Source organism: Quercus robur, chromosome 8 (genome assembly GCF_932294415.1).
Source record: "Quercus robur chromosome 8, dhQueRobu3.1, whole genome shotgun sequence".
Taxonomy (NCBI): domain Eukaryota; kingdom Viridiplantae; phylum Streptophyta; class Magnoliopsida; order Fagales; family Fagaceae; genus Quercus; species Quercus robur.
In genome coordinates this window covers 52447494-52459620 of record NC_065541.1, presented here as the reverse complement: position 1 = coordinate 52459620, position 12127 = coordinate 52447494, and the positions used below count along the sequence as shown (strand labels likewise).

The 12127-nt window shown below is 33.5% G+C and overlaps 2 protein-coding genes across 3 annotated transcripts; both read left to right on the top strand.

The window, feature by feature from the left end:
• Positions 1-971: 971 nt before the first annotated feature.
• Positions 972-4475, top strand: LOC126696967 ((+)-neomenthol dehydrogenase-like). Its single transcript, XM_050393748.1, has 5 exons — positions 972-1127; positions 1215-1461; positions 2176-2244; positions 2932-3108; positions 3865-4475. The coding sequence occupies exons 1-5, from the start codon at positions 1108-1110 to the stop codon at positions 4243-4245; spliced, it is 894 nt and encodes a 297-aa protein (XP_050249705.1). The 5' UTR covers positions 972-1107; the 3' UTR covers positions 4246-4475.
• Positions 4476-4630: 155 nt separating this feature from the next.
• LOC126696974 ((+)-neomenthol dehydrogenase-like) lies at positions 4631-7532 on the top strand. 2 transcript variants are annotated; one of them, XM_050393756.1, is made up of 4 exons: positions 4631-5747; positions 5859-6105; positions 6546-6603; positions 7174-7532. In XM_050393756.1, exons 2-4 carry the CDS (start codon positions 5932-5934, stop codon positions 7248-7250), a joined length of 309 nt encoding a protein of 102 aa, XP_050249713.1. In that variant the 5' UTR covers positions 4631-5747; positions 5859-5931; the 3' UTR covers positions 7251-7532. The 2 variants fall into 2 exon arrangements, with proteins under 2 accessions (XP_050249713.1, XP_050249714.1); XM_050393757.1 differs by having other exon boundaries at positions 6546-6614.
• The last annotated feature ends 4595 nt before the right edge of the window (positions 7533-12127 follow it).

Below are 12127 nucleotides of genomic sequence, written 5' to 3'. Positions count from 1 at the left end.
TGTAAATAGTATCGTAGACCCATTTTTAATAAAAAAATTGCTAAAAAGTGAAGTTTGTGGGACATATAAATAGTGTACGGGTATATTGTTCACTGTTGACTTGGTCAACAACTGCGGTTAAAGCAAAAAAAAACAAAAAACAAAAAGGGAAAACGCAGACTTAAAATGTAGACTTGGATCCAAACCCACACCCATTCGTTTAATTTTCTTCTTCTCACTCTCGGTATGTTTAATTTTCTTCTTCTTTTTTTACAATATCTTTATTTTTAGTCATAGCGTGAGTTTAGATAGAGTTAAAACCCACTTTCAATTGCATTTGCATCAAAATTAGTGGATTTTGTGCACTATTTACAAGACTTACAAGTACTTTTTTTTAGTAAAATTTTCATTAAAACTAAGTCTCACGCATTATTCACACATTTAAAATTTATTTTGTTATAATATTTTCAGTTTTCAGCAATAAGCGGTATCCAAACAGACTCGTAGTTGGTTCCAATATGATATTTTATTTTGACCTATAAAAAATTAAAATTTTAACAATTATGAAAATATTGTGACAATTTATTGTATTAATATATTACTATTATATATATATATATATATATATATATAAACAGTGTCTCATATGTATATAAAAAAAAATTAGAAAAAAAAAAAAGTTGACTTGGCAGTATTACCAAAAAAAAATAAAAATAAAAAGCCAATAAATTATACATATTGAACAAACAAAAAAGTAATGTAGTTAGTACCGTATCTATGGAAAATGTTATGGATGAAACATTTCTTTTTTCATAATATTTTTATTTTTAGTTGTGATTGATTCTAATATAATATTTTATTTTAACCTACAAAAAATTAAAATTTTAAAAATTATAAAAATATTGTGACAATTTATTAATATAAACGGGTCCCATATGTATATAAAAAAAAAATTAGAAAAGAAAAAAGACCCGGCGATATTACCCAAAAAAAAAAAAAAAGAATAAAAAGAACGCCACTAAACGGTTATCTTGACAAAACCAAAAAGTAGTGTAGCTACTACCGTAGTAGATAGAAGAATTAAGCACAGCTTTCACTATTGCAAAAGTGTCCCAAGTTTCATCATCAATGGCAGAAGCTACAAAGAAGTACTTTGCTTCTTCTTTCATGGTGTTTTCGCAATAGTGCCATGACACAGTGTTTTATTTATACTTTTCTTTTTCTTTTTTTCTCAGGTACGCAGTTGTTACAGGGGCCAATAAGGGGATTGGCTTCGAAATATGCAGGAAGCTGGCCTCAAATGGGATCGTGGTGGTTCTAACTGCTAGAGATGAGAAAAAAGGCCTTGAAGCTGTTGAAAAGCTGAGAGAGTTTGGGCTGTCTGACCACGTTGTATTTCATCAGCTTGATGTGGCGGATCCTGCTAATATAGCTTCCTTTGCAGATTTCATTAAAACCAAATATGGGAGGCTCGATATATTGGTACTTTTGAAATGTTTCTGGTGGTTTAACTAGCCATTTGAATTACTGTTTGGAAACCGAGATTCTTCTTCTTCTTATTATTATTATTTTTTATGTATGTTATTAACATGCATGCTATATTTTGAGTCAACTGGATGTAATTTACTCTTTAATCTACAAAATTTTGTCTTTTATGCATAGTTTTAATACACAAAAACATGAAATTTAAGTATTTTATGGATGATATAGTCACTGGCCTTTTGAACCTTCTGAAATTTTGCAAGCATAAAGGGAATAAGAAGAAAATATAATCCGATGGTTATCTATGCATTTATTGTATTGTGTAACATTGCTTAAAAGTTACTCTTGAATCAACTCTTTGAATATCCATGACAGAGAAGAGGAAAGAGGGGCAGAAAATATTGGAAATTTTAATACGATAAAAGTGTAGACTGTACAGACTAAACAACAAACACAACCTTGCTTTAAATTGCATAAAAATCTGCACATCAACTCCATCGATGAATTTTCAACAAGAACTAAAGCTTTGTTGTAAATTGCTCTTGTTATAATCCCATCTTATTTACAAATTTTAAAATTTGATGTGATTGGTCAATTATCAATATAATAGAGACTCTCAATAATACTTGCTTCGGGTCATCTTGTTCATGATCCTGTTTTTGGTTTAATTTACAAAATAAAATAAATGATGACAAATCTTAAAATTCTATGCAGGTCAACAACGCCGGGATTGCTGGAACTATAATAGATGGAGATGCTTTAGCTGCTTCAGGTCTTGGTAAGGTAAGTTATGAAAGTATGATATTTTTTCATTGCCAAAAAATAAGAAAAGGGTGAGTGGACTTGGATGTAACTTTGAGAAAGAGTGACTTGATTGTAACTTCAGGATTAGACATTATCTTGTTATAACTCTTGTTGATCATTGTAGTTAATTAATTCCTAACAAAGTAAGAAGGAATCTTATGCCAAATCATTATTATTCAGCCAAAGCCCTCTTGCAAATTGAAAGTAAATAACCTATTAGGTTGTGGGTTCAAATCTAGAAATCAGTCTCTCTAATAAAAATTAGGACTAAGGTTATCTACCAATCACCTTTCTCGGACTCCACAAAAAGGGATTTTGTGCATTAGGTATGACTTTTTTATGATATTGGTCATGTTCTAGAAAGAAAACCCATATAAAACCACACTTGCATCAATTAACTTTGACTAAAGCGGCTTTAGTCAAAGTTACCGTATTTTGTCTGGTAGCTGATTAGCTTTTTCTAATTCCTTGTTGCGCTCCCTATGAAATCTTGCAATGTTTGGCCACAAAATTATGGATGCTTTTACCATAAGTATAGTGTGTTCGGGTCTTCAGACTGGGGTTGGGAAGCTAACTAAGTACTGTTGTTAAGCAACCTGTCTCTGCCTACCATTTTCTTTGTACAATTGGCTTGGAAGAGAATGAATTTTCTTCTCATTGATGCAGGAAGGTGTCAATGTGGATTGGAGTAAAATAGTGACAGACACTTATGAGTTAGCTGAAGAGTGCCTCAAAACAAACTACTATGGCGCCAAAGGAATGATTGAAGCACTTCTTCCAATCCTCCAGTTGTCCAATTCACCAAGGATTGTTAATGTTTCCTCTTCCATGGGACACTTAGAGGTATGAAACTGCAGATAAAATTTCTGGAACCCTTATTAGAACTTAGAATTAATTTTTATACAAGTTTTGATTTGGTTTTGAAATTTATTACAAGAAAAAGTTCTGGAACGAGCCAACACTAAATCCCAATCAAAAGTAGATGGTTCAACTTATAACTGGCTTAAGAATAGATCCATGTATCATTATTTGTTTCGGTGCCACTTGAAACTTCACCAATTTGAGTCCCATCTAAGTGTTATGTGCTTTTTTTTTTTAATGGACTGGATAGTGGATACTTATGTAGTTAAGCCATTTGTGGTTTGAGGCAGTTTCATTTCACGATCTAAAAAGTTGAACTTTGCCCTCCTGAGGTTATCTTCGTTGTGTTTCCATAACACATTTCCATCCCAACAGTTAAAAGGTTGAAATAAATCCCATTCTCTCTCTCTCTCTCTCTCTCTCTCTCTCTCTCTCTCTCTCTCTCTCTCTCTCTCAACACACACACACATTCTGCCATCAAACTCAAATGGCTGCCACTCTGGAACCCAATGGCTGCCACTCTGTTTCTTTGTTGCTAATTAATCACTATTACTGTTTTTTAAGGAAGTTACTTCCTTTCTTTCTTACAAATTGATGGGACTATAAGAAGCACTCCTCTTATTTACTTTCTAAAAGAGGTGTAGAGTCTCTTTTCTTCTTCTTCTTCTTCTTTTTTCAAATTAAACTATAATTCATTTTCCCATGAATCAAAAATTAAAGTGTCTCCTGCTGTTTCAGAAAATACCAAATGAATGGGCTAAAGAAGTGTTAGGTAATGCTGAAAGCCTAACAGAAGAAAGAGTAGATGAGGTATTGAATGAATATCTGAAAGATTTTAAAGAGGGTTCCTTGGAAACCAAAGGCTGGCCTAGATATTCGTCTTCTTATATGATTTCAAAAGCAGCTATGAATGCCTACACAAGGATTGTGGCCAAAAAGTACCCATCTTTTCGAGTCAATTGCGTCTGCCCTGGCTATGTCAAGACAGATATAAACTACAACAATGGCTATTTGACGACTGATGAAGGTGCTGAAAGTGTTGTAAAGTTAGCGCTCCTGCCCAACGATGGTCCTTCTGGCCTCTTCTTTTATCGGAATGAAGTGACAACTTTTGATTAAGATTTTTCATTTCTACCACTTCTCAAAAGATATAAATACTAATAAGTTTGTACTTTTCCTAGAATTGTTTACTTTCTATGTTTTGAATCTCTATTTGACAGGCTATTTCAAAGCCAATGTCTAACGTTGATGTCATAAAATGTATGCAAAGAATATGTTTTTTCACTTGGGGTATGTAATATCAATTATATGCTTTTTGTAATGAAAATTTTAAGAATCTTTTGTTTGTTGGTGTGGATGAGTGTGATTCAAACACTTTTGCTCTTTGTTGCTTGTTCCAAATTGGTTAGGAGTGAGTTCACTTATGTGTTTATAAGTAATTGCCCATGTTTTTTAATTTCTTGAAATAGTGGGCTTAGGGCATATACATATAACTCATGAGTGAGTGACAGAGTGAATGGCTTGTCACAATGCATGTGTATGATCCAACAAGTTTTGTTTTGAGCCTTAATTTTTTCTCTTTTTCATCCCGTTAGTGTTCATTGACTATTTGGATTAGCGCGTTTAATGTGCATAGTGACCATTGAACTTTAGCCTATTGGAAACCCACTAGTCTATTTTTTCATTGGCTAATATAACACACTTCTGGACCTCTTTTAGCCCGTTGAACATTTAATATACATAGTGACCGTTGGGCTTTGGCCCGTTGGAAATCCACTTGTCTATTTTTTTCCTTGTCTAATATTACACACTTTCAGGATTAAATCCTTTAGAATTTATTGGGTACTTTACCGCATCATCTTGACCCTTCATTTTGAATTAAATGGTTGGTAGTATGCCATATCATTAATTTATTAATGAAATCCTTAAAATAACAGTGCCACATTAGCAATTAAAAACCACATCTCTTTTATTATATTTTAATTTAGTATTTTACCTATGTTATCTTCTTATAATTTCGGAAGATATTATAAAAACTAACCAATTAAGCATTTAATATATTTAGTATATACTTGTTTTCAATATTTAGCTTTATTTCAAGAAAAATAACTAGTAAACAAAGGAGATGGTGATGAAAAAAAAAAAAAAAAAAAAGATCAGCTTATTGTTAGCCAACTTTAAGTCGGGTTCGTCGCCATCTCTTTTGATTAATGTTGAGAGTTAAAACTTCTAAACCTCACCTATATTGCTGTGCACACCAATCAGTCAGACAATATCTACTATAAAAATGTTGACAAAATTTGTGTCCTATGCTTACCAAAAACAAAAGCCAAAGTAAAATTTTGAACCAATCACTCAGATAATATTAACTATAAAAAAAAGATTGGTCAAATTTTGTGTCCTAGGCATACCGAAAACAAAAACAAAAATTACTTTTTGCTAACCAAGTCATTGTTTTTTATTTTTTGATAGGAACTCAGTCATTAGTATGGGGCACAATTCAACCCACACGTGAACATGTCTCACAGCTGAATTTCTTCTTATTTAAGCATTTTAGCACTGCTTTCACTTGTTACAAAAGTGTCCCAAGTTTTATCATCAATGGCAGAAGCAACAAAAAAGTACTTTGCTTCTTCTCTCATGTTGTTTTCGTAACAGTGCTATGACACAGCAATTTATTTATACTTTTCTTTTTATTTGTTTTAATTTTTATACTTATTTTTTCCTTTCAGGTTTGCAGTTGTTACAGGGGCCAATAAGGGGATTGGTTTTGGAATATGAAGGAAATTGGCCTCAAATGGGATCATGGTGATGCTAACTGCTAGAGATGAGAAAAAAGGCCCTGAAGCTGTTGAAAAGCTGATAGAGTCTGGGCTATCTGACCATGTGGTATTTCATCAGCTTGATGTGGCTGACCATGCTAGTATATCTTCCTTAGCAGATTTCATTAAAACCAAATATGGGAAGCTTGATATATTGGTAAGTTTGAAAATGTTCCTGGTGCTTAAACGAGCCATTTGAATTTTGTAACTATTTGAAAGCTGTGATATGTGTTTTTTATTTATTTATTTTGAATATGAATGACATAGAATAGGAAAGAGAGGGGTAGAAGGTATTGGAAATATTGATATGAGTGTAGACTGTAGAGTCTAAACAGTTAACACTATACCTTGCTTAAAAATGCATAAAAATTTGCACATTGATTCAATCAATGAATTTTCAACTAAAACTAAAGCTATGTTGTAGACTGCTCTTGTTATAATCCCATCTTGTTTAGTTCAAATTGAAATTTTTGATATGATTGGTCAATTATCAAAAGATTAGAGATTCTCGACAATACTTGCTATGAGTTATATCTTGTTCATAAGTCAAACTTACAATATAAAATAAATGATAACAAATCTTAAATTTCTATGCAGGTCAACAACGCGGGGATTCCTGGAGCTATAATTGATGGTGATGCTTTAGCTGATTCAGGTAATGATATGGTAAGTTCTGTAAGTATGATATTTTTTCTTTGCCAAAAAAAAACAGTGATTGGACTTGGATGTAACTTTGAGGAAGAGTGACTTGATTGTAACTTCAGGATTAGACATTATCTTGTTATATAGCTCTTGGTGATCATTGTTGTTAATTCCTAACAAAGTAAGAAAGAAACATAAGCCAAACCAGTTTTGTCCAGCCAAAAGCCCTCTTGTAGCCTGTAGGTTGAAAGTAAATATTCTATTTAAAACTCCCAAAGGAAGAATGTAATAAAAGTCTTATTATATTAGTCATATTCTAGAAAGAAAAAGGAAAAAAAAAAAAAAAAAAATCCATGTCGAATCATACAAGCATCAATTAATTTGCCTTTTAGACTTATTTGGTTATATGAAGACCTTAATGTCAAGTTTCCTAAAACCTATTTAGTCAAAGTTAACGTATTGTATCTGGTAGCAATTCACTTTTTGGCCACAAAATTATGGATAATTTTACTCTAAGTATGGTGTGTTTGTGTCTTCAGACTGGGGTTGGGAAACTAACTATTGCCGTGTTTGTGCACCGTAGGGTTTTGTAACCAAGGAGCTTCTCGATCTTCATCGTGTGATGAACTGAAGAACTTTGCAGCTAACAACCTTCTCTAGTTGGTGATTGAAGTCGCGTATTGGGATCCGCACAATTGGTTAGTCACATACTGGGAGCAGTGCATTAAAATGAGAGATTGTCACTACAGAACATGTCTAATTGGGTATTAGGATAAGGGTTTAACTATAGGTTGGTATAAGGTACTGAGATTCCTTTACTTATAACCGTTTGTTGTGATAATAGTGGATTCTCGGGAGTAGTGACCTTAAAATCACCCGGTGGAGTTTTTGCCGTGTTGGTTTTCCTCATTCGTAAAAAAATCACCTTGACGATTTAATTTCCACTGCAAACTTAGTTTAATTGGTGATTTGTTTGTGCTACCACATACATTGCATGTTAATTTGATTAATCAATAAACTTGGCTAATTAATCAATTAATTTATCACAAGGGGTTAATACGTTTTTGGACTATCACTTACTATTGGATGTTAGGATGATTCCAAGGAATTCTAGAAAGAAAATGAGATATAGAGAAAGGTATGGCATTGAAAGTCCCTAAGAATTTTCTTTCTTTAGTTATTTGTACATCTTTTCTTGGCAATTTCGCTAGAATATCCACTTTCAACCTCCAATTGCCTTTGGCCGAAGAAAGATAGATATTTAAGCATCCCCCATTTTAGTGCAATGATTTTTTCTTACTTTGTTAGAAATTACATTAATTATGGCACCAATAATTTAACAAAATGTATTGCAATCGAGTAATTGTGACCTACGGCTACAAGCAAGTTATGCATCCCCTAATTTGAATATAATTGAACTCAATAGGCTGGTTTAGTAGTTCGTAAGGCCTTATATTTGAACCCAACAGGTTGGTTTAGTAGTCCATAATCCCCTTATTGGCCTTTGTAACAACTGCATACCTGGAAAAAAAAAGAAAAAGAAAAAAAAGATAGTCCAAAATTAAAACAAATAAAAAGAAAAAGTATAAAAAAATTTCCGTGTCACAGCACTGTTGCGAAAACACTATTGTTAGGTTCTAAGTACTTAGGAACTAATGTATTAGAACTCTAATTTGTATTGTTGGCAAGCCATGATTAAAATAGGTTTTTACTCTTGTTTTAGACTTGCTCAAAGTATGTGTTTTATGTAAAGTTGGAATCGAGCTATTGCAGAATTCATTGTGCAATTCGGTCTGGCTCAATCGATCGAGAATTAGACTCGACCAATCGAAAGTCGGGCAGAATTTTTTTTCTGCAGAATTTCCAACTCAACCCTAAACCCATATGATGTGTAAGGTTTGATGTTTTGCCCTAGGTATAAAAGGAAAACCCTAACCACGTTTTTGAGGTTGCTCTATTTGCTGTGTGTGTGAATCTCTTGTGAGATCTGAGAGGTGGTTGCCTTCACACATGCTTAGGATTATCAAGAAGGAGATTTCATTGAGAGCTTGCTGATCATTCAGTTGTTGCAATAAAAGCTTAAAGATATACAAGTAGAAGTGCTTAAACTTGCTGGAGAATTCAAGAAAGAAGGAGTCTGTGGTCTTGGGTTGTGTTAGTAAGTTTTCTACTAGTGGGTAACAATAGGATGTTAGTGGTCTAAGTCGCTATTGTAAAACTTCAATTCTTTCATAATGGATTCTAGTTTACCTTGGGGATAGCTCGGTTAAATCCTCCCCAGGTTTTTACCGATGTGGTTTCCTAGGTCATCATATCTTTGTGTTCTTTATATTCTGCATTTTACATTGATATGATTATATGATTGTGTTAACCTAGATCTGAAATTTGGACTAAGTAATCACTTGGCTAATTAACTAGGTTAATCAAATTGTGTTTTAAGGGGTCTAAAAATGTACAAGTGGTATCAAAGCAAGTGGCTCTCTTGATGTAAATCTTTTGATCTCTAAGCTGATCCTTGACCCCTGTTGTCATGGAACACGGACACTCTCTAGTTATTCCTCCTCACTTTGATGAGAATAATTATGCTTATTGGAAAGTAAGGATGAAAGCATTCCTGAAATCTATTGATGAGAGAGTCTGGAACTCCGTTGAATACGGATGGGAGAAGCCCACTACTCCTGTTAGTGAATGACAAACTTCTCAAAAAAAAGTAGCTGCGTTCAATAGCAAAGCTATGAATGGTTTCTTTAATGCTGTTTCTATGGAGGAATTTAAGAGAATCTCTAATGTTGAGGTTGCTCATACTATTTGGAGTATCCTCCAAACTGTGTATGAAGGCACAAAAGCTATTAAAATCAATAAGTTACAGCAATTAACAACTAGATTTGAAAGTATTAGAATGTCTGATGATGAATCTTTTGATGAATTTTATGCTAAATTTAATGATATTGTTAATTCTGCATATAATCTGAGTGAAATCTATGATCAGCCTAAAATTGTTAGGAAGATTCTTAGATCTTTAACTAAAGATTTTAGACCTAAAGTGACTGCCATCACTGAGAGCAAGGATGTGGACTCCATCCCTGTTGATGAACTTGTAGGATCATTTCAGTCTTATGAGTTGGACCTACCCAAAACTAGCAAATCCAAATCAATAGCTCTTAAGTCAGTTGATGATGTTGATGTTAGTGGATTTGATGATGAGCTCTCTACTACAGAGATTGCTTACCTTGCCAAGAACTTTAGGAATTTCCTTAGAAACAACAACAGAAGGGTAAGAGGTACGAACACTGCTGAACCTAAAAACTTTAGGAAGAATGATCCCACTAAGGTTAACAACACTAAAAAACCTAGAGAGGAAGTAGGTCAATCTTCTAATAATTCTATGGGTCCTCAATGTTTTGGATGTCAAGGGTATGGTCATATGAAATCTGAATGTCCTACACACTTGAGGTCTAAGGGTAAGGCTATGGCTGTAACCCTTAGTGATGATGAAGTTTCTAATGATGAGTCTGGTTGTGACGAGGATGGAAACTTCATTACTTTCACTGCTATTGCTGTAGTCAATGAAAGCTTGTCTGTTGAAGAGAACCCTTCTGATGGGGAACTCTTTGAGGATGCAGATCTTCAAGAAGCCTACAATAAACTTTGCAAAGTTGCTACAAAGGATGCTATGAGTGTTGAATTAGGCTTGAAGAAAATTGCATCTCTTGAGCTTGATAAGAAAAATTTGTTTGATGTTATTGAACTTTTGAATAATGTGAAGTCTAAGAACATGCTTTTACTTGAAAAAATTAAAAATTTGGAACATGATCTATTTGTTGCTAGAGAACAAACTGATAGGTCTGCAAGCTCCAAACTTGATCACATACTGAGTGTTCAAAAGTCTCCCTCTGACAAAATTGGCTTAGGTTTTGTAGAAAGCATCTCTGTGCCTGCACCCCATTCCACAAACTTTGTTCCTTCTTCTTCTTCCGAACCCTATGTAAGTGAGGTTGTTAAACCCTTTGTGAGTGAGGCTAAATCTATAGAAGTTATACCTCCTAGGAAGATTAGGGTTGATCTTCATGAGTCTAAACCTAAGGCTCCTAACCCTCTTAAGGGCAAGACACATGATAAACCTGCATGGGTTTGTCATTTTTGTGGAAAGTCTGGGCACATTCGTCCAAACTGTTACAAGCTGTAAGCTACTAAGCGAGCAAACAAATCAAAAGCACCTGTGACTCAAGCACAAGATCCTATTGTACTTATTGGTGAATTGGTAAAGGCTTTAAACCTTTATTCCAATCCTGGAGTTGGTAATCATTCTCATGTGAATAAGAACTCCAATGCTCGAGGTGTATCTAAAAAGTTTTGGATGCAAAAGGCTCAATCAAATTGAGTCTTTCTGACATGGTCCTTGTGCTTCTTTGCTCTACTTTTTGTGACCATTGTTCTTTGGTTTTTTATTTTCTTTGTTTCTAGGATTTGCATTGCATATCATTCATGCATTTCATTCTAGGTTGTTTTTGTTTTATTTTTGTAAAAAGAAAAAAGAAAAAAAAAAGGAAGCAAATTGTGTTTTGCATTTGTTTTCTTGGCATTGAAAACAAGGTTGGTCAATTTATTTTCACATAACATGTGTTTGTACCTTGTTTAGCTTGGATGAGCTTATTTATTACACTTTACTAGTTGAAACTTTGTAGTGCATGTTGTGTGGGAAAGATGTTTATAGTTTTTGATCACTTTGTCTTGATCTTGAAGTCACATGTTTTTGACTGTCGGACTTGAACCTTTGGAGAAAGGCATAAATAACCATCTCACCACTGTTCACTAGCCAATTTTGAACACCTTAGTGCATATCGTAAGATTTTGTGCTCGAGAAAGTGTAACACATGCACAAAAAGAAAATAAGGTGTAGCCTTGGGTAAATTGCTTAAAATTGGTGTGTACATTATTGGACCTAAAGTTAAATCAATCAAATAAAATTGGTTTGTACATTATCCTGGCTAATTTAATAAGTTTCTGCTAAATTAAAATTTGTGTGTACAATATGAGGCAAATCAAGAAACTTACATGATTGTAAACTTATGATCTAGGAGACGTGGGAGTTATATGATGTAACTCTTTAGGTGATAGTCTTTTTCAAACACTATGTGATGAATTTTGTAGACTTTATGTTTGATTTCTATTCATATATCACCTCACATGTATCTCAAGTTTTTGCTAGTTGAACACACTACACAAGTTACTTTTTGCTAAACTTTGTACATGTTATTGTGTGTGTTTTTGGTTTGACCAACCAAGTTTGAAAATTTCTTGAGTTTTATGCAAAACACATTTGATGGTTGAGATTTTAAGAGACTGGATTGAAAATCTTAATTTTGGGAAAACTGGGTTCAAAACATGTGTTTTTAAAAAGCATTTCATCTCATACTCATGCATATGATTCATAAAATTCAATGCTTTGAGGAGTTTCTGCATTATTTTGCTTTGTTTTTCAAAAAAACTGTTTTTCTAGAATTTTGACCGATCGAAATTGTTTTTCAACCGATCGA